Source organism: Scyliorhinus torazame, chromosome 1 (assembly GCF_047496885.1).
Source record: "Scyliorhinus torazame isolate Kashiwa2021f chromosome 1, sScyTor2.1, whole genome shotgun sequence".
NCBI lineage: Eukaryota > Metazoa > Chordata > Chondrichthyes > Carcharhiniformes > Scyliorhinidae > Scyliorhinus > Scyliorhinus torazame.
This window is the reverse complement of record NC_092707.1, coordinates 230,502,084-230,528,642: the sequence shown is the minus strand read 5'-3', so window position 1 is coordinate 230,528,642 and position 26,559 is coordinate 230,502,084. Positions and strand designations below refer to the sequence as shown.

Sequence of the window (26,559 nt, the reverse complement as noted above, 5' to 3'; positions counted from 1 at the left end):
TGATATATTGTGCCGACTGGGAATGCAGGACCTCCATTACAGCGCAGATGCAACTGTGCACCAATGTCTGTGAGATTCCGGACAGGACCCCATAGCATAAAAGTACAGGGTGGCCGTCACCTTGACAGCCATTGGGAGCGGGTGTCCTCCTCCATACCTCCGCGGTTCCAGGTGCACCATGAGCCGGCAGATATGCCGCACGGTCCCTCTGCTCAGCCAGGGTCCCCCAGGGCTGCGGCGGCCAGGATGAAGACCATCAGTCCTGGTTGGATTCCGAAGTTCATTGCCTGAACGGGTAAAAGGCAGACATGTTGGCATGATGCGCACCCCCGTGCTCAACCAGGTACAACGGGCTACACGGTGGCTCCGGCCTGCACTGCAGCCCCTGCCCCCGCATGACCCTCTCTCTCTTCCCCCCCCCCCCCACCCCCCCGCCCCCACCATCTCCACACCCATCCCCAGCCATTCCTCTTGCACTATGCCCTCCACACCGCACCCCTGGCCTCATCGGTGCCTGGTACAGCGTGGGCCTCTGGCCCCAGCACCCATCCTTGCCGACAGGGGTACTGGTGGCTGGCTCTACCCATACCACGGGTACGCTCTGCGGCCCCCACCCGGTGCCTTTCTTTTGGGGCTACTGTGGCCATTGCCCTTGGATGGGTCGCATGATGCCCGCTGATGGATGGTGTCCGGTTGTAGGTGGGGGGAGAGGCTGGTGGGGTAGAGGTGGGTGAAGGAAAGGGTTGTGTGGGGTGGAAGTTAATGGGATGGAGTTGGGGGTGAGGAGGGAGTTGGTGCACTCATATGGCCGGTGTCTCTGCGGAACTACGGGCCACAGTGGGTGGTCAATGGGGTGCACAACAAGATGGCTGCCCTGTACACTGTACACATGCCTGCACACTGCCCTTTCACAGGTGTGGAGTCAACGGCCTATCCAGATCTCCACTGGTGCAATGCCCATCGTGGCATGCGGTGTCCTGGGCTAGAACAAAAAGAAAACCCACCAGGTGAGTGTCAAAGGATCCGGCCGTCAGCTTCTTCACGCCAAGCTTAATTGTTTGGACCACTCTTTCGGCCAGCCCGTTCGAAGCCGGGTGGTGGGAAGCAGTTCTCACGTATCATATCCCGTTGGCGGAGACGCATGCCGCGAAATCCACGCTTGTGGATGGCGTGCCATTATCGGATGCCAGAACCTTGGGGATTCTGTGTATCCTGAAAATCTGGCGTTGTTTTCCACGGTGGCCTGGGCGGGTGTTTCCTGCATCCGCACCACTTCCAACCACTTAGAGTGAGCGTTTACCAGGAGGTGGAACATTGCCCCCTGGAAAGGGCCCGCAAAGGTCTTTGGGGGCAATCCCAAGGGTGGAGTGGGGCTGCCGGGGGTAATCGATGGTGCGACTTACATTGGGGGCATCACTGGGCTACTTTTTCATTGTCCGCGTCGATGTACCAGACGTAGCTCCGGGCGTGAATCTTCATTGTAGACAATCCCGGGTGTCCATTATGAAGGTCTAGTAAGAGTGCTGCACGTCCACGCTCGGGGAGCACCATAGAGGACCACAGCCCCATAAGAGCACACTGTCTTCAATGCTCAGTTCTTGCATCTTCCCCGTATAAGCTTTCAAGTCTTCAGGCAGAGACCGGTGCTCGGCCCCACACTGCACCATGTACTTGATGCTGTGGAGCTGTGGGTTGACCTGGGTCCAGCCATGAATGCGAGAGGGACCCATAGCATAAAAGTACAGGGTGGCCGTCACCTTGACAGCCATCGGGAGCGGGTATCCTCCTCCATACCAGGTGCACCATGAGCCGGCAGATATGCCGCAAGGTCCCTCTGCTCAGCCAGGGTCTTTGAAGGCAATGCACGGTTCTTGAAATACAAGCGCCTCCGGTGCACATAAGGCCTCATGCGGCGCCTCCTTCCCACCTCCTCTTCAGCCTGTTGGATGGCCGGCTGTCCATCCTCACTGGCTGCCTCCTGTTCCTCTGGGGCATGAAATGGAGAGTGGCTATTGCCTCATCGGCTATGGGGGGTGTAGGTGCCACCCCAGGACCGGGGCTTGACGGATGGCCTGAACCTTCATGGTGCAGACCATGGCGGTCCCGAGGTTCACTGCCTCGGCTGTGTTGAAGACGCACTTCTCACGGTGGAGGCGGGCGCCTTCCACCTAAAAGCGTTATCGCACTTCAGTCAAGTTGCGGGCCAGGACCAGCTGGACATACGCATGGCTCGTATCTTGCTTGGTGAATGTACGTCCACCACTGAGCTTGGCTTACAGATCATAGGATTTGCAGTGCAGAAAGAGGCCATTCAGCCCATCGAGTCTGCACTGGCCCTTGGAAAGAACATCCTACGTAAGCCCACGCCTCCACCCTATCCCCGTAACCCAATAACCCCTCCTAACCTTTTTGGATACGAAGGGCCAATTTAGGATGGCCAATCCTCCGAACCTGCACATTTTTGGACCAGATCTTTGATCCTGAGGACTGGATAACGGTCATGACACCCAGTTTACTGTCATTTTTTAATCCCGCAGAGAAGCACCGACCCATCGGGTTTTATTACCGGTACGACTTGTGACACCCAATCAGAAAATTGTACTGGCTTTATGATCCCCAGGTTTTCCATGCAGTCCAACATTTTCCTTTGGTTGTAAGGCCTATGGAACGGGGTGGGTGCAGAAATATCGCGACTGGGCCATGGGATCCCAGCTTATTTGGGCTTGCTCCTCCCTGATGGTCCCCAAATCTTCCTAGAAACTGGTCGGAAATCTGGCCAATATGACTTTGGGGCCATGTGGGTGCATTTTGCAAACCTCTGCAAGTCCAAGCGGAGGTGCCAGAGCCAGTCACACCCCAACAGGCTCAGGCCGCTCCCATGTACAATGACCAGTGATAAATTAGCTGACTGGCTTCAACAGGGATGGCTGTCGAGCCCGCGATCGCAAGTGGCTTCCCCATGTAGGTCACAGGTATCCTGGAGAGTCAGCGGACGACTCCCGGATTGTATGCGGTTGAAGGTGTGCGACTAATGACAGACACGGCAGCCAGCCCCTGTATCGCGTTCATAGAACTTAGAACATACAGTGCAGAAGGAGGCCATTCGGCCTATCGAGTCTGCACTGACCCACTTAAGCCCTCATTTCCACCCTATCCCCATAATCCAATAACCCCTCCTTACCATTTTGGTCACTAAGGGCAATTTATCATGGCATCAGCTAAATCCACCTAACCATGAGTTCCATGCGGGTCGTGTGGCCGTTCACCTGGAGTGAGATTTGGATGGGCGCAATCCTTGGTGCAGCCACACAGTGTAGTTGTTGGTATTAGTCATCATCATCCTCCACGTAGTGAGTCCTGACACGGTGGGGCGGACATGTCTGGCGATCACGCCTGGCGAAGCGGTGGGTGGGTGGTTCCTCAAGTGGCCTTCTATACCCTGGATCTTTAGTCCCGTTGCTACTGCTGCAGGCCTGTAATTATAGTCCCAGTCCTCCTGGTCAAGGTGAAAGGTTCAGGGATGTTCCCGGGGCCTATTCTGGCATCTCACCCCCTGCCTACAGGTATCCCAATGCTGGGGAATGGGTTCTTTGGTCGTAGCAGGCTGTGCACAGGGACTGTTTTGACACCCAAAACTGAGCACCGCCACCCATAAGACCATAAGACATAGGAGCAGAATTGGCCCATCGAGTCTGCTCTGCCATTCAACCATGGCTGATATTTACTCATCTCCATTCTCCTGCCTTCTCCCCATAACCCCTGATCCCCTTATTAATCAAGAACCTATCTATCTCTGTCTTAAAGACACTCAGTGAATTGGCCTCCACAGCCTTCTGTGGCAAAGAATTCCACAGATTCACCACCCTATGGCAGAAGAAATTCCTCCTCCTCTCTGTTTTAAAGGATTGTCCCTTTAATCTGAAATGGTGTCCTCTGGTTCTAGTTTTTCCTACAAGTGGAAACATCCTCTCCACATCCACTCTATCCAGGCCTCGCAGTACCTTGTACGTTTTAATAAGATCCCCCCTCATCCTTCTAAACTCCAACGAGTACAGACCCAGAGTCCTCAAACGTTCCTCATACGACAAGTTCTTCATTCCAGGGATCATTCTTGTGAACCTCCTCTGGACCCTTTCCAAGGCCAGCACACCCTTCCTTAGATATGCGGCCCAAAACTGCTCACAATACTCCAAATGGGGTCTGACCAGAGCCTTATACAGCCTCAGAAGTACATCCCTGGTCTTGTACTCTAGCCCTCTTGACATGAATGCTAAAATTGCATTTGCCTTCTTAACTGCCGACTGAACCTGCACATTAACTTTAAGAGAATCATGAACAAGGACTCTCAAGTCCCTTTGTGCTTCTGCTTTCCAAAGCATTTCCCCATTTAGAAAATAGTCCATGCCTAGATTCCTTCTTCCAAAGTGCATAACCTCACACTTTTCCACATTGTATTTCATTTGCCACTTCATTGCCCACTCTCCTAGCTTGTCCAAGTCTTTCTGCAACCCCCTTGCTTCCTCAATACTACCTGTCCCTCTACAGATCTTTGTACCATCTGCAAACTTAGCAACAGTGCCTTCTTCCAGATCATTAATGTATATTGTAAAAAGTTGTGGTCCCAGCACAGACCCCTGAGGCACACCACAGGCTGCCATCCTGAAAAAGACCCCTTTATCCCCACTCTTTGCCTTCTGCCAGTCAGCCAGTCCTCTATCCATGCCAGGATCTTACCCTGAAAACCATGAGCTCTTAACTCATTTAATAGTCTCCTATGCGGCACCTTGTCAAAGGCCTTCTGGAAATCTAAATAAATCACGTCCACTGGTTCTCCTTTGTCTAACTTGCTTGTTTTCTCCTCAAAGATCTCTAACAGATTTGTCAGACACGACCTCCCTTTGACAAAGCCGTGCTGACTCAGTCCTATTTTACCATGCACTTCCAAGTGCTTTGTGATCTCATCTTTAATGAACTCTAAAATCTTACCAATGACCGAAGTCAGGCTAACCGGCCTATAATTTCCCGTCTGCTGCCTCCCCCCCTTCTTAAACAGCGGTGTTATGTTCGCCACCTTCCAGTCCTCTGGGACCCTTCCTGCCTCCAGTGATTCCTGAAAGATCATCATTAATGCCTCCACAATTTCCTCAGCTATCTCTTTTAGGACCCTGGGGTGTAGTCCGTCTGGTCCAGGTGACTTATTCACCTTCAGACCTTTCAGTTTCCCCAGAACCTGCTCCTTAGTAATGGTCACTGCACTCACCTCTGCCCCCTGGTTGTCCTGGAGCTTTGGCATCCAACTGGTGTCTTCCACCATGAAGACTGATGCAAAGTAACTATTCAGTTCGTCTGCCATTTCTTTGTTTCCTATTATTACTTCTCCAGCCACATTTTCCAGTGGTCCAATGTCTATTTTTGCCTCTCTCTTACCTTTTATATGTTGAAAAAATGTCTTCCTATCTTCCTTTATATTACTAGCTAGCTTGCACTCGTACTTCATCTTCTCCCCCCTTATTGCTTTTTTTAGTTGTCCTCTGCTCGCTTTTAAAGGCTTCCCAATCCTCTGGTTTCCCACTAATCCTCGCCACTTTGTGTGCTTTTTCTTTAGCCTTTATGCTGTCCTTGACATCCCTCGTCAGCCATGGGTGCCTTGAACTCCCCTTAGCATGTTTCCTCCTCCTTGGGATGAATTTCTGTTGTGCCTCCCTAATAAACCCCCAAAACCCCTGCCATTGCTGTTCCACTGTCTTCCCAGCTAGGCTCCTTTTCTAACCAACTCTGGCCAGCTCTTCCCTCATGTCTTTGTAGTTACACTTATTTAATTGTAATACCGTTACATCTGATTGCAGCTTCTCCCTCTCAAACTGAAGGGTAAATTCTATCATATTGTGGTCACTGCTCCCTCAGGGTTCCTTCACCTTAAGTTCCCTAATCAAGTCTGCCTCATTACACATCACCAAATCCAGAATTGCCTGTTCCCTAGTAGGCTCTGTCACTAGCTGCTCCAAAAAACCATCTCTTAGACATTCCACAAATTCCATTTCTTGGGATCCACTACCAACCTGACATTTCTTGGGATCCACTACCAACCTGACATCCACTGGAGTGCTTGGACTCCCTGTTCGGCGCTTTCCCTAGATACCGCAATTTCCACAGCTCTTTGGAGGACTAAATGGCTTCAGCTAGTAGTTTTCTTTGAGTGGCCGCATCGTGCATCCCACATACTACTAATTGGTCGAATAGTACTTCTCCCAGGGTAAGGCCGAACTGACAGGTCTCGGCTAGTTTCCTGAGGCGAACCAGAATATAATGGTGCACCTTGGCAGTGCCACCAGGGTGCCAGCCTGGCACTGCCAAGGTGCGCCAGGTGATACAGCCCACCTCCTGGCTACTCCTCGCTACTCACCCCAGCCCTGGCAGGCGGCACAGCTGTCAGCAAACTATGGAGATGTTGGACACTTTCCGTACCCCCGCGGTACCTGTTTCACAATTTTGAAAAGCACACGTGAACTTCGCCATCGGGAATTCGGGCTACTGGAGGCGGAGAATCGCGGAGACCCTGGAAATACCGGTTCAGGCTTGCTAATGATATGCCAAAGGTGTTTACTGTTCGTGCGTTCTTGAACGCATTGACGTCGCTGTCGAGGCAATGGAGGTAATTTGGCGCAAAATTGGCACTTGCCACGATGTCAGCGTCAGAACCGATTCTCCACCCAATCGCGTTTCACGATTCTGGCGTCGGCCGACGGAGAATCCCACCCAGGGTCTCTCTCCAGGACAATCGGATCTCGAGCACGAGAACTTTGTTCACTGTTTGTGTGAGCATATTGAGACATAAGGTGATCACTTGAGGTGGAGATGGTAAAAGCAAAAGCTGCAAATTAAACATGGCCCCTAACTTCATGTTTTACACCTTGTGGTCTCCTCATCCAGGAAAAGTCAAACCCCCTACATGTTACTATCAATTCCATTACCAGGCAGTGCAAAGTTTCCATGCTGCCTGCATCACGACAAACAGGCACAGGTCAGTCATTGCTGGCATTCCCCATGCACCTTTTGGATGTCCAATATTTTGCATTCTGAGCTCACAGCATGTTGGCAAAACCACAGCTAGTCTCACTCTAATATGCAGTTCCCTGAGGTAACCAAGACGGTGGGATCTATCCATTTCGCCTCGGAGACCTTGGGCAAGCGCTCTACAGTACTGGTCCCCACAAATAGACACCAGATGGAAAGGCACTTGTGGGGGTCTCCCAGGGGATCGGAGGCCCCAGGTGCTTGCCCTCTGGGCAGTGTGGCATCCTAGCAGTGCTACCTGGGTGCCAGCCTGGGTGATACTGACAGCTGGCAGGGGCACTGTCAGTGTGCCAGGCTGGTGGTGCCAAGGTGTTATTTTCCGTGTGGTGGTGATCGGGCCAGGAGGTGGGGGATGCACTGCTCAGATTTGGGTGGGGGGTGCAGCGGGCACCAGGACCTCCCCTATAGTGAGTTGAGGCTTGGAGGGGGTTCAGGGGATCAGTCGGGAGCTTGAGAGATCAGGGGCAAAATTCTCCGTAATTGGCGCGATGTCCGCCGACCGGCGCCAAAAACGCGCAAATCAGTCCGGCATCGCGCCGCCCCAAAGGTGCGGAATCCTCCGCATCTTGGGGGGCCGAGCCCTAACCTTGAGGGGCTAGGCCCGCGCCGGACTGATTTATGCCCCGCCAGCTGGCGGGAAAGGCCTTTGGTGCCCTGCCAGCTGGCGCAGAAATGACATTGCCGGGCGGCGCATGTGCGGGAGCGTTAGCGGCCGCTTACGGCATCCCCACGCATGCACAGTGGAGGGGGTCTCTTCCGCCTCCGCCATGGTGGAGACCATGGCGAAGGCGGAAGGAAAAGAGTGCCCCACGGCACAGGCCCGCCCGCGGATAGGTGGGCCCCGATCGCGGGCCAGGCCACCGTGGGGGCACCCCCCCAGGGCCAGATCGCCCCGCGCTCCCCCCAGGACCCCGGAGCCCACCCGCGCTGCCTTGTCCCGCCGGTAAGAGAGGTGGTTTAATCCACGCCGGCGGGACAGGCATTCCAGCAGCGGGATTTCGGCCCATCCGGGCCGGAGAATCGCTGGGGGGGGCCCGCCAACTGGCGCAGCACGATTCCCGCCCCCGCCGAATCTCTGGTGCCGGAGAATTCGGCAACCGGCGGGGGCGGGATACACGCCAGCTCCCGGCGATTCTCTGACCCGGCGGGAGGTCGGAGAATCTCGCCCCAGGACGTCATTTGGAAATGCTGTCCTGCTCTCTCGCTGCACTGAGGAGGATTAATAAGATAACACAGTATAATTTTGAGAGCCTCTTCAGATTTTACAGTAACTGTACAGGGCACTTGGGCCGACGGCACCTCGGCAGCTTTTAGAGAGCATCAACAGGGCAGCAGCAATTGACACTCGGCAGCTGTGAAGTGAGATCTTATCCTTTGTGGGCTGGAAAAAATTGGGTAGTCATTGATTTGGGGTCGAGACCGCTCCTGGCAGGGGGTACACAGAGAGCAGCCTGTGACAGTGCGGTGGGAAGCTGCCAGAGCAGGTATCATGATGACCCAGATGGTGTTCAACTGCCATGGGCATCATTCATTCTGAAAGAAGGTCTTCCAGCAAGGAGGAAAACCCGGGAGGGTAAGAGATGCAGGCACATGAATCAGGACAGCAGCAACCTCATGGTCACCTGTGGGGGAAGCCTCATAGGGGATGGAAGCAGACACCAGCATGGAGACACAGGTACCCCGGGGCCAGGAGATACAGACAAGTAATAAACTACCGGTAGATGTCAGGGAGGCAGTCATAGAGCTTTAGAGCATGGAAAGAGGACCTTCAATCCATCAGGTCTGCGCCGGCCATCAAGCACCTATCTATCTTGATCCCATGTTCCAGAATTTGCCCTGCAGCTTTGTATGCTCTGTCTTTTCAATTACTCATCTAAATGCTTCTTAAATGTTGTGATGGTTCCCACTCTACCACCATTTCAGGCATTGAATTCCAGATTCCCACCACACTCCAGATGAAAATATTTTCCCTCAAATTCCCTCTAAATCATTTGTCCTTTACCTTAAATCTACTCCTGGTTATTGACCCATCGACTGAAGGAAAAAGTTTCTATCCTATCTATGTCCTTCATAATTTTGTACACCTCAATCATGTCCCCCCTCAGCCTTCTCTGCTTGAAGGAAAACAACCAAAGCCTAGCCAGCCTCAGGCAACATGCAGGTGAATCTCCCCACCCTCTGATGAATATAGGAAATTTTTATATGATGTATGTTATATTTTGTTGTAATAATGTTATTTGAGCAGCACAGTAGCTTCACAGCTCCAGGGGTCCAGATTCGATTCCCGGTTTGGGTCACTGTCTGTGCAGAGTCTGCACTTTCTCCCCGTGTCTGTGTGGGTTTCCTCCGGATGCTCCGATTTCCTCCCGCAGTCCAAAGATTAGGTGGTTAGGTGGATTGGCAATCTAAATTTCCCTTGTTGTTCAAAAAAGATTGGGTGTGGTTACGGGGATAGGGTGGAGATGTGGGGATAGGGTGGAGGTATGGGCTTAGGTAGGGTCCTCTTGCGAAGGACCGGTGCAGACCTGATGGACCGAAAGGGCTCCTGCACTGTAAATTCTATGATTCTATGAAAAACCCTGGATTCAAATACATTCAGGCAGTATGGCTTCTAGAGCTGTGATTAAGGGTCTGTAAAGGTGAGATAATTGTTTATTTTAACTATTTACTTGTTTACAGAGTTACGGCTAATGAAATATTATTTATGTAAGGAGCTTGCCTAGGTGTAGATAATTTTTGTTTAGTTCTAGCTAAGCAGGTCGTGGGTCATCGTAATGGGAGGAGACTGGAGAATGCCTCATGTTCGGGATACTGATGATGTAATTAATGGGAAGAGCCATGTGTATCTAGTTTTGCGGTTTACCATAGGATTTGAGTCTGACCAGACAGAAGGATTTTAAGCTTGTCCTGTCAGGAATTCTCAGCAGAGGTCTACAAAGAGAAGCAAGTAATCCTGATTGATAATTTTATTTATAAGTGGCATTTGAACTGTATTGGGTTGCATAATTGGAATATACAATGGCAAGTGTAGATAGTCAATTGAAGTTTTTGTTTTCCTTTTATTTAAGAACTGTTAATTGGAAAGCTATTGCTGTGTCACTAATGTGATTGATTCTGTGTTTAAATTGAAGTTTGTTTCAACGTAAAAGGTACCTATTGGTTAGTGCTATCACCCCTGTGGTTTAATCGTCTTCCTTCACAGTCTTACGAATTGTAAATTGTTGGAATTCTCATACAAGAGTGCTAACAACCCTTTGTAGTGCAATCACACTCTTCCTATAGTGCGGTGACCACAACTTCCCATAGTACTCTAGCTGTGGCTGAACATGCGTTTATTTACAGCTCCATCATGACCTGCTTGCTCTTGTATTCTGTGCCTCTACTAAATAAATCCCATATCCCTTGTGCCTTCTTAACCACCTTACCTGTCTGTTCTGCTGCCTTCAAAGATCTTTGAACAAAGACCCCAAGGTCCCTCTGGTCTTCTTTACTTTCTAGTACGAAGTCTTACAACACCAGATTAAAGTCTAACAGGTTTGTTTCGATGTCACTAGCTTTCGGAGCTGACATCGGAGTGACATCGAAACAAACCTGTTGGACTTTAACCTGGTGTTGTAAGACTTCGTACTGTGCTCACCCCAGTCCAACGCCGGCATCTCCACATCATTACTTTCTAGTGTCCTACCACACATTGTGTATTCCCTTGCATTGCTAGACCTCGCAAAATGCATCAATTCACATTTTTCAGTGTTAAATTCTATTTGCCACTGCTCTGCCCATCTCAGCAGCCTGTCTATATCAACCTGTAATCTTAAGGCTTTCCTCTTCGCTATCCCTGTGGAACACCACTAGACTCAGGTTTCCGGTCACAAAATCAACCTTCCACCATCACCGTCTGCCTCCTGCCAGTAAGCCAATTTTGGATTCAATTTGCCAAATTGCCCTGGATTCAAGGGTTTCTTACCTTCTTGATCAGTCTCCCATTCAGGACCTTGTTAAAAGGTTTATTAAAGTCCATGTAGACTACATCAGGTATTTATATTGTGTACCTTGTGTTGCCCTATTGTGTATTTTCTTTTTGTGTACTAAATGATCTGTTTCAGCTACATGCAGAAAAATACTTTTCACTGTACTTCGGTACATGTGGCAATAAACAAATCCATCTGTCACTGCACTGCCCTCATCTACACACCTAGTCACTTCCTCAGAAAATTCAATCAAATTTGTCAGACATGATCTCCCCCTGACAAATCCATGCTGACTGTTGTTGACTAATCCTTGCCGCTCCGAGTGGAAATTCATTCTACCCTCAGAACTTTTTGCTCTAATTTCCATTTCATGATGTTAGCCTGTAATTACTGGGTTTTTCCCTACCTCTCTTCTTGAATACGGGCACAACATTAGCTGTCCTCCAGTCCTCTGGTACTTCTCCTGTGGAAGGGATTTGAAAATTAGCATTAGAGCTGCTGCAATCTCCTCCCTTGCGTCACACAGCAGCCGAGGATAAATCTTTCTGGGCCTGGGGATTTATCCAGTTTTAAGCCTGCTAAAACCGCTAGCGTCTTCTCTCTCTCAATGGTGATCTGTTCAATTATGTCACAGTCACCTTCCCTACTTTCTATACCTACATCGTCCTTCTCCATAGTGCACACAAATGTAAAATACTCATTTAATACCTCACTTACCATCTATCAGCTCCACACCGACTGCCACTTTAGTCTACAATGGGCCCTATTCTTTCTCTGGTTACCATCTTGCCAGTATTTTTTCATGCCCGCTCGCCACTCTCCTAATTTATTTTTTAAGCACCCCCCTGCACTTTCTACACTCCACTAGGGTATCCACTATTTTGAGCTCCCTGTATCTGCCATAGCCTCACTGGTTCTCTGGAATTTTTGGTCCCACCATTCACCCTTACAGGAGCATGTTGGCCCTATACTCTTTCTATTTCCCTATTGAATGACTCCCACTTGATGTGGGAGTCCGCTTGATGTGGATTTTCCTAAGTCGCTGCTCCCAGTCCACTTTAACCAAATGCTGTTTTATTATATCAGAATTGGCTATCTCCCAATTTAGAGGCTTTATTTATGATCTGTCTTTGTCCTTCTCCATAACTACCTTAAATCTTACCGGTCACTCTCTTATGGTCTCATGGTCACTCTCACCGAAATGCTCTCCCACTGATACTTCCAACATCCACGATGGTTCATAAAGGTCCCCTGGATGCACTTTAAGAATTCTGTCCCCTTTTCACACTTTACCTATCCTAATTAATATTGGGGAAGTTGAAATCCCTTACTATTACAAAGAACAAAGAGAAGTACAGCCCTCCGAGCCTGTGCGACCATGCTGCCTGTCTGACCTAAAACCTTCGACACTTCCGTGGTCCGTATCCCTCTATTCCCATCCCATTCATGTATTTGTCAAGAGGCCCCTTAAACATCACTATCATACCTGCTTCCCCCACCTCATCCAGCAACGAGTTCCAGGCACCCATTACCCTCTGTGTAAAAACCTTCCCTCGCACATCTCCTCTAAACTTTGCCCCTCACACCCTAAGCCAATGTCCCCTAGTAATTGGCATAACAAGTATGATACCTTTGTCACTTCTGCAATGTGGGCCGACGTCCGAACCCTTTGCCCATCTCTCCAGACATCCCTCTCCCAGTGGCACTCACCCACCCTCCAGCTGTGGACATGTCCCTGGAACTGTGACCCATCCCCTGGGTGTTCGAATGTTGGCTGCTGTGTGTGTGGGGTTGCTTCCCGCAGTGTTCAGGCAGTGTCCATGCAACAAGGTGTGATTGGCAATGACTTCCACGAGGTACATGGCCCATCTACCCACGGGAATCTACTTAGAACATAGAACATTACAGCGCAGTACAGGCCCTTCGGCCCTCGATGTTGCGCCGACCTGTGAAACCACTCTAAAGCCCATGTACCCTAATCCCTTATTGTCCATATGTCTATCCAATGACCATTTGAATGTCCTTAGTGTTGACGAGTCCACTACTGTTGCAGGCAGGGCATTCCACGCCCTTACTACTCTCTGAGTAAAGAACCTACCTCTGATATCTGTCTTATATCTATCTCCCCTCAATTTAAAGCTATGTCCCCTCGTGCTAGACATCACCATCCGAGGAAAAAGGCTCTCACTGTCCACCCTATCCAATCCTCTGATCATCTTGTATGCCTCAATTAAGTCACCTTCTCTCTAATGAAAACAGCCTCAAGTCCCTCAGTCTTTCCTCATAAAATCTCCCCTCCATACCAGGCAACATTCTGGTAAATCTCCTCTGCACCCTTTCCAATGCTTCCAGATCCTTCCTATAATGCGGCGACCAGAATTGCACGCAATACTCCAAATGCGGCCGCAGCAGAGTGTTGTATAGCTGCAACATGACCTCATGGCTCCTAAACTCAATCCCTCTACCAATAAAAGCTAACACACCGTACGCCTTCTTAACAACCCTCTCAACCTGGGTGGCAACTTTCAGGGATCTATGTACTCTGCTCATCCACACTGCCAAGAATCTTACCATTAGCCCAGTACTCTGTCTTCCTGTTATTCCTTCCAAAATGAATCACCTCACACTTTTCTGCATTAAAATCCATTTGCCACCTCTCAGCCCAGCGCTGCAGCTTATCTATGTCCCTCTGTAACTTGTAACATCCTTCCGCACTGTCCACAACTCCACCGACTTTAGTGTCATCTGCAAATTTACTCACCAATCCTTCTACCCCCTCCTCCAGGTCATTTATAAAAATGACAACCAGCAGTGGCCCCAAAACAGATCCTTGTGGTACACCACTAGTAACTGGACTCCAGTGTGAACATTTCCCATCAACCACCACCCTTTGTCTTCTTCCAGTTAGCCAATTTCTGATCCAAACTGCTAAATCACCCTGAATCCCATGCCTCCGTATTTTCTGCAGTAGCCTACCATGGGGAACCTTATCAAACGCTTTACTGAAATCCATATACACCACATCAACTGCTTTACCCTCATCCACCTGTTTGGTCACCTTCTCAAAGAACTCTATAAGGTTTGTGAGGCACGACCTACCCTTCACAAAACCGTGTTGACTATCTCTAATCAAATTATTCCTTTCCAGATGATTATACATCCTATCTCTTATAAACCTTTCCAAGATTTTTCCCACAACAGAAGTAAGGCTCACTGGTCTATAGTTACCGGGGTTATCTCTACTCGCCTTCTTGAACAAGGGGACAACATTTGCTATCCTCCAGTCTTCTGGCACTATTCCTGTAGACAAAGATGACTTAAAGATCAAGGCCAAAGGCTCAGCAACCTCCTCCCTAGCTTCCCAGAGAATCCTAGGATAAATCCCATCCGGCCCAGGTGACTTATCTATTTTCACATTTTCCAGAATTGCTAACACCTCCTCCTTATGAACCTCAAGCCCTTCTAGTCTAGTAGCCTGAATCTCAGTATTCTCCTCGACAATATTGTCTTTTTCCTGTGTGAATACTGGGTTGTGTGAAGTGCTCACCTAACCACGATTGCTAATTCTCTATTGGCAGTAGCCTTCAGCCGCACGGCCAGAGGCCTCGGCAATCAATGGAGGTTATGGGTGGCCAGTGGGGCAGACAGGCAGGGACAAGGGCCGCCCCTTGAATGGGTAGACATGATCCAGGGGTTGGTGTGGTGCTGCACACAGCCATCCGGTTGCCCCCCCCCCCCCCCCCCAGTGCCTCCCTCTGTCCCCTGCCGAGCACTGGGGTGGCAAGCCAGTGCCCCCGGGCTCTTTGCCTGTGAGCAATTATGGGTACTCACCTCTTTGGACCCCCGCAGCAACCCTTCTGCCAGGTTCACAATTTTGAATCTGCGCCAGCGTGACCACTTGCTGGGGAGGCCACTGAATGACAGGAGGCCATTGGACATGAGGTGACATCCGTTAATTGTATGGAAATAGTGCTTAAATGATGGATTTTTTGGTTTCTCAACACACTACGGTGAGATCCCGATTTCCCCCACGGGAACGGGCTGGTTGCATCGCAAACTGTTTGTCGCCTGGCACGGTTCTCATTTTTGACCTCTCCCTCTATTCACCAGCCTCGTTTAACGCGAGCGAGAGCACAATGAGGCCGGAGAATCATGCCCTAAGTGTCATTTTGGGTGAGCTTGGCAGGGTAAAACCAACTTTTCTGAAGCCCTTTCATACCCCTCTCATGCCCCTTTCATGGGCATGCCCGTCCTCAGCCCCGACACTTGGCAATGCCAACCTGGCACCCTGGAACTGTCTGCCTTGCATTCTGCTGGCATCCTCGCAGTGCTAAGTTGGTGCTGCCAGAGTGCCCGGGTACCAATGGGAGTGCCCAAGTCCTGCTCTGTCCCCGACCACCAGAGTAGCCATCACGCCTGGTCTCTGCAAGTGGAAACCAGTACTAATCGGCGCCCAGGTGAGGCCTTGCCAGTCACTCCCCGGTAGGGAGAATGCGGTTTCAAATAGGCTACGTATATTTAAATCACAACATGCCGAGCGCCGCGGGTCAAGTGACTCTTGCGTCCGACTTGAAGCCTGATTTGGGTCTTCCCTGCAATGCACCCGTCTCACCCGGTGGTAGAATTGCAGCCAATAGGTCTGTATAATCAAAATCTTTAAATTGTTGCATACAACCCTGCCAATTTCTTAATTTGTGTTACATATCTGTATTCTTCTCTTGTTCATTTCAAATCCGATGAACATCATTCAAGTGTTTCATGTGTTTATCTGCTTAGTTTCAGGAGCAGGAATTGTTGGCTGACCTTCTCATCATACTTGGACAATGCCCATCAGTCAGCACTCAAGTTTTTGACAAACTTCTCTCGGGAATTAATCGCTTCATAGATTATCTCTGGAAGATACGTCAGGTACTGAATTCACATTATTGCTCTGATTAATCAACATTCTCATACATTGTCATTTAACAAGTTGTCACTTAGATCCAAGCTATCCACTAGATTTAAATCAGATAGCTATTAAACTAAGACTATTACTCACTGCCTGATTCCAACCTTGGTACGTTTTGGATAGCAGGATGAATCCAAAACTGGCTCAATTGGAATCATAAAATGTTTATAGCACAGAAGGAGGCCATTTAGTCCACCATGTTGTTCATGGAGGCCTGTTGAGGAATATAAAAACTGACAATAAGAACTTCACTAAATACATGAAAAGATAGGGAGAGGTCAAAGTGAACATAGGCCCCTTGGAAATAGAATCTAGGGAGATAGTTAGGGGAACAAGGAAATGGAAGAGGAGTTTAACAAATATTTTGCATCAGTCTTTATGGTGGAAGATACTTCGAAAATTCCATTATAGTAAAGAATACAGGGGAGGAATTAAATACCATCACCATCACCTCATGTCCAATGCCTCCTGTCATTCATTGGCCTCCCCAGCAAGTGGTCACGCTGGCGCAGATTCAAAATTGTGAACCTGGCAGAAGGGCTGCTGCGGGGGTCCAAAGAGGTGAGTACCCATAATTGCTCACAGACAAAGAGCCCGGGGGCACTGGCTTGCCACCCCAGTGCTCGGCAGGGGACAGGGGGAGGCACTTGGGGGGGGGGGGGGGGGGGGGGCAACCGGATGGCTGTGTGCAGCACCACACCAACCCCTGGATCATGTCTACCCATTCCAGGGGCGGCCCTTGTCCCTGCCCGTCTGCCCCACTGGCCACCCATAACCCCCATTGATTGCCGAGGCCTCACGGCTGAAGGCTACTGCCAATAGGGAATTAGCAATCGTGGTTAGGTGAGCACTTCACACAACCCAAGTAGATTCCCGTGGGTAGATGGGCCATGTACCATGTGGAAGTCATTGCCAATCACACCTTGTTGCATGGACACTGTGCCTGAACACTGCGGGAAGCAACCCCACACACACAGCAGCCAACATTCGAACACCCAGGGGAGGGTCACAGTTCCAGGGACATGTCCACAGCTGGATCAGTGGTGAGTGCCACTGGGAGAGGGATGTCTGGAGAGATGGGCAAAGGGTTCGGACGTCGGCCCACATTGCAGAAGTGACAAAGGTATCATACTTGTTATGCCAATTACTAGGGGACATTGGCTTAGGGTGTGAGGGGCAAAGTTTAGAGGTGATGTGCGAGGGAAGGTTTTTACACAGAGGGTAATGGGTGCCTGGAACTCGTTGCTGGAGGAGGTGGTGGAAGCAGGTACGATAGTGACGTTTAAGGGGCGTCTTGACAAATACATGAATGGGATGGGAATAGAGGGATACGGACCACGGAAGTGTCGAAGGTTTTAGGTCAGACAGGCAGCATGGTCGCACAGGCTCGGAGGGCTGTACTTCTCTTTGTTCTTTGTAATAGTAAGGGATTTCAACTTCCCCAATATTAATTAGGATAGGTAAAGTGTGAAAAGGGGACAGAATTCTTAAAGTGCATCCAGGGGACCTTTATGAACCATCGTGGATGTTGGAAGTATCAGTGGGAGAGCATTTCGGTGAGAGTGACCATGAGACCATAAGAGAGTGACCGGTAAGATTTAAGGTAGTTATGGAGAAGGACAAAGACAGATCATAAATAAAGCCTCTAAATTGGGAGATAGCCAATTCTGATATAATAAAACAGCATTTGGTTAAAGTGGACTGGGAGCAGCGACTTAGGAAAATCCACATCAAGCGGACTCCCACATCAAGTGGGAGTCATTCAATAGGGAAATAGAAAGAGTATCGGGCCAACATGCTCCTGTAAGGGTGAATGGTGGGACCAAAAATTCCAGAGAACCAGTGAGGCTATGGCAGATACAGGGAGCTCAAAATAGTGGATGCCCTAGTGGAGTGTAGAAAGTGCAGAGGGGTGCTTAAAAAAGAAATTAGGAGAGTGGCGAGTAGACTAAAGTGGCAGTCGGTGTGGAGCTGAAAGATGGTAAGTGAGGTATTAAATGAGTATTTTGCATTTGTGTGCACTATGGAGAAGGACGATGTAGGTATAAAAAGTCGGGAAGGTGACTGTGACATAATTGAAAAGATCCGGGGTTATGGGGAAAGTGGACGTGAGATTAGCCATGATCCTTGGCCTTGACATCGATCATTATGAAGTGCCTCGAGTAGTTGGTCATGAGACAAATCAATTCCATACTCCCAGAATGCCTTACTCCACTGCAATTCACATACCACCACAACCAGTCCACTGCAGATGCCATCTCCCTGGCCCTATACCATCCCTAGAGCACCTTGACAATACATCAGACTGGTATTCATTGACTACAGCTCCGCCTTCAACATCATAATCCCAGCCAAACTCATAACAAAGCTCCAAAACCTGGGACTTGGCTCTTCCCTCTGCAACTGGATCCTCGGCTTCCTGACCCATAGACCACAATCAGTAAGGATAAACAACCTCCTCCAGGATACCAGGGCCCCGCAAGGCTGCATACATTGTCCCCTACTGTACTCCCCATATCATAGAATTATCATAGAATTTACAGTGCTGAAGTAGGCCATTCAGCCCATCGAGTCTGCATGGCTCTTGGAAAGAGCGCCCTACTTAAGCCCCACGCCTCCACCCTACCCCCTTTATCCCCGTAACCCAACCTAACCTTTTTGGACACTAAGGGCAATTTAGAATGGCTAATCCACCTAACCTGCACATCTTTGGACTATGGGAGGAAACTGGAGCACCCGGAGGAAACCCACGCACACACGGGGAGAACGTGCAGACTCCGCACAGACAGTGACCCAAGCCAGGAATCGAACCTGGGACCCTGGAGCTGTGAAGTAACTGTGATAACCACTATGCTACCATGCTGCCCTATACATGGGACTGTGTGGCATAATTTGGATCCAACTCCATCTACAAGTTTGCTGATGACATGGCCGTAGTGGGTTGGATTTCGAACATCAATGAGTCAGAGTACAGAAGGGAGATAAAGAACCTAGTGGAGTGGTGTAACAACAACAATCTCACCCTCAACGTCAGCAAAACTAAAGAGTTGGTCATTGACTTCAGGAAGCAAAGTATTGTAAACACCCCAATGGAGCTGAAGTGGAGATGGTTGACAGCTTCAAATTCCTAGGTGAGCACATCAACAGCAAAATGTCCTGGTCCACCCACATCGACGTTACGACCAAGAAAGTTAAACAGCGCCAATACTTTCTCAGGAAACTAAGGAAATTCGGCACGTCCATATTGACTCTTACCAATTTTTACAAGTGCACCATAGAAAGCATCCTCTCTGGCTGTATCACAGCCTGGTATGGCAACTGCTCGGCCCAGGACCATAAGAGAGTACAGAGAATCGTGAACATAGCCCAGTCCATCACACAAACCTGCCTCCCATCCATTGACCCTGTCTACACCTTACACTGCCTTGGGAAAACGGGCAGCATAATCAAAGACCCCCCCCCCCCCCCCCCCCCCCCCCCACCAGGGTTATTCACTCTTCCAACTTCTTCCATCGGGTAGGAGATAAAAAGTCTGAGAACACGCACTAACAGATTCAAAAACAGCTTCTTCCCCACTGTTACCAGACTCCTGAATAACTCTCTTATGGACGGATCTGATCTCTCCACACATCTTCTCTACTGAGTAGAACTGCACTCCAGTATGCTTCACCTAATGCATGTGTCTATGTACTTACATTGTGTATTTATGTATGTCCTCTGTGTATGGAACGATCTGTCTGGACAGTATGCAGAACAAATCTTTTCACTGTAACTCGATGCACGTGACAATAAAGCAAATCTAAATCCTATTGAATGACGGAGCCGTCTCGAGGGGCTGAACAGCCGACTCCTGTTCCTTTTTCTTATAGTCTTATGAGGAAGCAATTTACCAGTGCCATTACCTAGCCTTTTCTCTGTAGCCCTGCAATATTGATACTTTTCTGTTAAGGACCCAGACCCTTTTGATAACCTCGATACACCCGGCCTCCGCCACACCCTCAGGCAGTGCATTCCAGATCCTAACCATTGCGCGGAAAGTTTTTCTCAATTCTCTAGAAAGCTGGCCTGAGGTATCTTAACTCATATGTCACATTAAAATTTCAAAGGCAATGTTTGTATCCAATCCACTGAAACATCAAGAAACGCTGTCCCACCCACCACTATTCTCCCTCCCATCCAACCCCTGCCCCACCCCTCTACCCCAATTTCTTGACAGGGCCATTTGTGCAGGAATTCACCTGTTTCGGCTAGTTATTGCAGTTTATTTGCTGGAAAATCAAATTGCTCATACATTAATCACAGAAAATTGCCCCCCCCCCTTCTCCCACATCCCTCTTAGGTTCTCTGAGACTTCCCTGAGGTCCTGCTCAAAAAGGTTAATGTGAAGAATAAAGTTCTCTTTCCAACCAGTGGCATGAGGATCCAGAAACATTGAACCCACCAGATATGGGGAAGCATTGCTCAGATTTCTGGCTCCAAGAACATCGCCCCAACACATGCGGTCAGTGCAGGAACTGCTTCTATGATTTCTCAACAGTAAGAAGGATGAGTGTAACTCTTCATTTTTCAACAATGCTTTGTAAGATCTTCCTCCTCCTCTACCACAATTCCATTTCTTTTAATATACCCTTCATTCACCATTTTACTTTCTTATTGTAAATACATACTCATTGTTTTTTTGTTCCCAACTCAGCAATTATTAGAACAAATATCGCCTTACTTGCCAACTTTTTGACACTCGCCACCTGTTTTCATCACTTCCTCATTACGTTCCACATCCAGCTTTCAATTTGACGCTTCCGCATCTTGATTACTTCTTTCTCCTTCTCCCTTTTAGTGTCTGCGCATCAAGCCGAAGTTCCACATATCACTCTCCTTTTTCCAGGAGACTGTTCGGAACCCTTTCCCTGTCTCTCCGTAGAACAAACGTTCACTGCAGCAGAAGAGTCATTAGACTGGGGAGGATGACCCAGCTCATTGTGCTGTCACACCTGAAACAGCAAGCATTGGAAATCTGTGTCTCCTCTAAAGTTGTCAGAATATGAGATTTCCAGCTGAAGACTTTTGTGATCAAATCTTCTGGTTACTAGTTGCACCTCTTGATGAATCACGATCAATCTTAAAATCATTCAATATGACTATATCAAGCTGCTATGTGATGGCTATCACCTCCTTCAGTCCAGCCTCTCTGTACCTCACTAACTCTTGTCTTTTCTCTCTTTCTTCCAAATCCATCTGCACAATCACAGCTTCCTTGAAGAAGATAATTCAGACGAGGAAATATTTCTGAGATAGCACCATCACACATTACATCACTGCCAAGCACCAATGCAGAAAATTGCATCACAGTTGGGTTAGGGAGTAAGCTAGAGTCTGAAAATGGAGCACTAATGTGTAGCCGCCAGAGCAAAGACCTTTACAATTCGGAGGAAAAGAACTGAGATGTGGGGCAGAATTCTCCCCTCTGGGACTTAGACCCGTGGAGGGTTGGGGACAGAGAGTATTTCCCCCTGCGGAGGGTGACAGTAAACCATGCCATATCTTTCATCCCTGGCGTAATTAACTATGCATATGGGGGTTTTGCACCATCTCCCGTGACAGGGTGGGTTTGATGACATGCAACCTGCTGTCATACCTGGGGTGCTCAATTGAAAAGGTGCCTGACATCACTGACCCATCATTTAAGAAAGAAAGCTTCAGTGTTCCTGGAGGTCCAATTCCAGGACCTCCTGAAGAAAGAAATGGAACCTCCAGAAACACTGAGGCTGGAAGATGGACTACCGAAAAGACACGGAAGCTGGAAGAAACACCTGATAGACATTTCCACCACCTAGTGTTGCATGCAGTGTTCCATGGTAACTGGAGGCTTCTATTCCGAACTCTGGAGGCAGCCGCAGGCCTTCTTCAGGTAGGTTCCGACTTTTGCATGTCGGTTGCATGTCGGTTTGCATGTCCAGTCATGTTCGGCACCAGCGTGTTTGCCTGCTGGCATCATGGGTAAGCAGGCATGGGGGTAAAAATTCCACTTGGACCTTCATCTACCTCCCAATCTGTTTCACGCTGACCTCCAACAGGATCCCAAACCACCGTGGCGGGCAGCATTGGAAGATCCCGCTGTAATTTCACACCGGCGTGAAACCAATTTTTTGGCCTCCTGACAAATTCTCCCCACTTACCTGCCATTAATCTCATCGGCACACAATGGACTGAGAAATGAGGAAATCGCAGGCCAAATGGCAACACCCCCCCCCCAATAGACTGAAGCTGCTTCACAAAAGTCATTATATCAGTTATTGGAGGTCTGCCACCAATTTCAATACCATGGCTGAAAGTGGAGGCCTATGTGGTGTGAATAAGAAGGATATTGGTGCTTATAACTTACCTACAGGGACACAGCAGCCAGGGTCTCACAACAAAAGTATATGAAACAACCTTTGCAGTTTTGGTAGACGCTCCGATAACAATCATGAGGATTCTTGGCTTAAATCTGTGCTCCACCTTGGGGAAGAAAACATATATCCTCGGCAAATTGATGAGATTATATTCTGTCAATTATATTCTGATTAATCCCTTTATTTTACGTATTAACCATTTGTGCGCCACCTAATGTGGCCTTTTTGGAAATCCAAGTATACTACATCTACTGTCCCCCCTTTATCTACAGTCTGAGGATCCTGGGATTATATTAATTTGAGTTTAGGAGGTTGAGGGGAGATCTAACAGAAATTTACAAGATAATGAATGGCTTAGATAGGGTGGACGTAGGGAAGTTGTTTCCATTAGCAGGGGAGACTAGGACCCGGGGGCACAGCCTTAGAATGAAAGGGAGTCACTTTAGAACAGAGATGAGGAGAAATTTCTTCAGCCAGAGAGTGGTGGGTCTGTGGAATTCATTGTCACAGAGGGCGGTGGAGGCGCGACGTTGAGTGTCTTTAAGACAGAAGTTGATAAATTCTTGATTTCTCAAGGAATTAAGGGCTATGGAGAGAGAGCGGGTAAATGGAGTTGAAATCAGCCATGATTGAATGGTGGAGTGAACTCGATGGGCCGAATGGCCTTACTTCCGCTCCTATGTCTTATGGTCTAATTGTTTTCAAAAAACCTCTAATAAATGTGTCCAACACAATTTCCCATTTTTAAAACCATGTCGTCTTTGTCTGATCATTCAGTGATTTTCCAGATTCCTTTTTAACACTTCCTTACTTCTCTATCGCTCCTTTCTTCAGTGGCAGTGTTGCAGTTGTTAAATTTCAATCCAGTGGGACCATTCTAGAATCTAGGAAATGTTGGAAAATTATAACCACAACATCTACTATCTCTGGATCTATCTCTTTTAGAACCCTGGAATGTAAGGTCCCAATTCCTGGAGATTTTTTGGATTTTGGCCCCTTAAAGTTTCTCCGACGCTTTTTTCTTCTGCTATTAATTACTTTAATTTCCTCAGACGTCTTAGCCCCCAAGTTACCCTCCATGTTCTGGTACATAACCTGTATCTTCTATTGTGAAAGCCGGCACAAAATATTCATTCAATGTCTTATTGCCCAATTTTGCTCGGGATCTTTGACCGCACAGTCCAGAACCTCTAACAGTACTGAATCACTTTGGGTATGCTTCACCTTACAGCAGTGCTATCTACTTTCCGAAAGTGGAAAATGTTTCCACACAAACTGCTTATCGACAAACTATTTGGTAAGTGGAGTAGGGAGAGTCCATCTAATAATAATAATCCTTATTGTCACAAGTAAGCTTATATTTACACTGCAATGAAGTTACTCTGAAAAGCCCCGAGTCGCCACATTCCGGCACCTGTTTGGGTACACGGGGAGAATTCAGAATGTCCATTTCACCTAACAGCACATCTTTTGGGTCTTGTGGGAGGAAACCGGAGCACCCGGAGGAAACCCACGCAGACACAGTGAGAACGTGCAGACTCCACACAGACAGTGACCCAAGCTGGGAATCGAACCTGGGACCTTGGAGCTGTGAAGCAACGGTGCTACCCACTGTTTATTATGCATCCTGATAAATGTAGGATCATTGTCTAAAAATGTGCAATGTTAATCTGAATTTTACCTAATCTATTGAAAACTATTGTTGTGCATCACAAATTTAATTCGATACACTGACTCTCAGATGACAAAATGTATGATCAGACTACTGCTCTGAAGCAAGGGATGTCCACTTAAAAAATATTAGCTGCTGACACTGATTATTTAAAAACAATGCAGGCTAGATGAGTTTGCCCACCTGCATGTGCTGAGCAATAACTATAAGAGAAGGTATTACAGATGAGCCCAGCGCTGCATGCATAGGGTGGAATAACAGGTTTAACTGACGATAATTGATTGTGTATGTGTGTGCTGAAAAGTGAAATGCGCACCTCTGCATTCTGCTCGCTGTCAGTGATGGAATCCCGGTATGAGGTCCAAATATCATTAGTGGACAATAGTCCGTCAATAAAATGAATTTCCTCCCATACAGAAATTAGTAAAACCGTTTTATTCCAAAAAATTGTTCATAGGGCTTCTTTCTCTATCTGCGCATAATTGCTTTCGGCTTTATTTAAGGTATTCGATGCAAAGGCTTAGGCCTCTCTTCACCCGTGAGCATTATGTGGGAAACCACTACCCCAACCCCATTGTGGTGATATGCATCACTGTAAATACACAAGGGGTTAATGTGAACACACTACACCTAGCTAGGCACCAGAGGGAGCACCATAGACATGACACACAAACATTCAACCAATAGGTCAGTAAGGTAGGACACGACCAATGGACAGTCACGACACACACAGAGGTGACACTACCACAGGGGGGCATTACACCAACCCATATATAAGGACACAGCACACATGATCTTCCTCTTTCCAGTGGAGACACTTAATGAGTACAGACAGGGTTGATTTGAAACACATCACACCCACCACGTGGATTGTAGCAGACTGGTTAGTTAGTCTGAGAAGCTATAGCAGGATTAATAGGAAAGCTGAATCCAAGTAGGAGAATTGTTTTTTTTTTTATCTTTACAAATAATTTTTTTATTAAGGTTTTCATAAAATATCAACAACAAAATGAAAAAGGAACCCAACAGGGTTAAGTACAAAACACAGTCTAGAAAAGCAACCCTCCATACCCCCCTCCCCCCGTACATAAATAATAAATTAACATTGACACCCCGACTTGACACAACAGGTATATACACCTCCTCAGACCCTCCAATGTAAATAGCGAAAACAAAAATAAAAATAAAGTAAAGTAAACCCCCCCCCCCGAGTTGCTGCTGCCATTGACCAATGTCTACCGTTCTGCCAGGAAGTCTAAGAACGGTTGCCACCGCCTAAAGAACCCTTGTACCGACCCTCTCAAGGCGAATTTCACCCTCTCCAACTTAATAAACCCCGCCATATCGTTGATCCAGGATTCCACGCTTGGGTGCCTCGCATCCTTAACACTGAAGAAGAATCCTTCGCCGGGCTACCAGGGACGCAAAGGCCAGAATACAGGCCTCTTTCGCCTCCTGCACTCCCGGCTCCTCTGCGACCCCAAATATTGCGAGCCCCCAGCCCGGTTTGACCCTAGATCCTACCACCCTCGACACCGTCCTCGCTACGCCCTTCCAAAATTCCTCCAGCGCTGGGCACGCCCAGAACATATGGGTGTGATTTGCTGGGCTCCCTGAGCACCTAACACATCTGTCCTCACCCCAAAAGAAACGGCTCATCCTTGTCCCGATCGTGTGTGCCCTGTGCAGCACTTTAAACTGTATGAGGCTGAGCCTCGCTCACGATGAGGAAGAGTTCACACACCCTAGGGCATCTGCCCACGTCCCTTCCTCAATCTCCTCTCCCAACTTCTCCTAGTAGGAGAATTGTTAACAGTTAAATAAACGTGTTAAAGCCATCTCCAAGTCTGAACCTTCTTTTGTCAGAGTGCACATCAAGGAAGCAGCTTATGCAACGTCAAGAGCATAACAAAACATGGTACCAGTGAGTGACTGTTTAAATCCATATAGTTTCAACTCAGCAACAGTGACAACCAGCAAAAGCACCCAGGCAAGATGTTCGAGATTCCAGTTCCACAGCGGCTCAGGTGCCACGGCAATCTCAGTGCAAACTGGCATACATTCAGGCAAAGGTTTGAGATCTTCCTGGTAGCAGCCGATCTACAAGACGTGGCCAATGCTGAAAAGACAGAGCTTCTGCTCACCATCGTGTGTGCAAGAGCAGAAGAAATCTTCAAAACATTCAAGCTCTCCAAAGGGCAAGACGAGTGAATTCCAGACAGTCCTAGACAAGTTTGAACGATACTGCGAAGAAAACACAAAGAAACCAACAGAAAATGGTAAAAGAGGCGCCAATACTAACCACGAGGCTGAGGTACCGGAGCAACGAACGACAATTTTGATTGCCGGCCATCTAAGAAAAGATGCCGCACATGCGCAGTTGAGAGAAATGCGCAAAGTAAAGGAACAGCAATCTGCGCTTGCGCAATCGCTTCCTACGCTCTACGTCACAAGCGTCGTGACGTCAGAGGTCCCGGACCATGCCCACTTAAAGGGGAAATGTCC

At 48.4% G+C, this 26,559-nt stretch overlaps 1 protein-coding gene across 1 annotated transcript in view; it reads left to right on the top strand.

Moving 5' to 3' along the window:
• The window catches only part of mei4 (meiosis-specific, MEI4 homolog (S. cerevisiae)), a 356,624-nt gene that overhangs the window by 236,890 nt on the left and 93,175 nt on the right, over positions 1–26,559 (top strand). Inside the window, exon 3 of the mRNA XM_072503353.1 lies at positions 15,819–15,950. Coding sequence (XP_072359454.1) covers positions 15,819–15,950 — 132 coding nt within the window. The remainder of the gene's footprint in view (positions 1–15,818; positions 15,951–26,559) is intronic.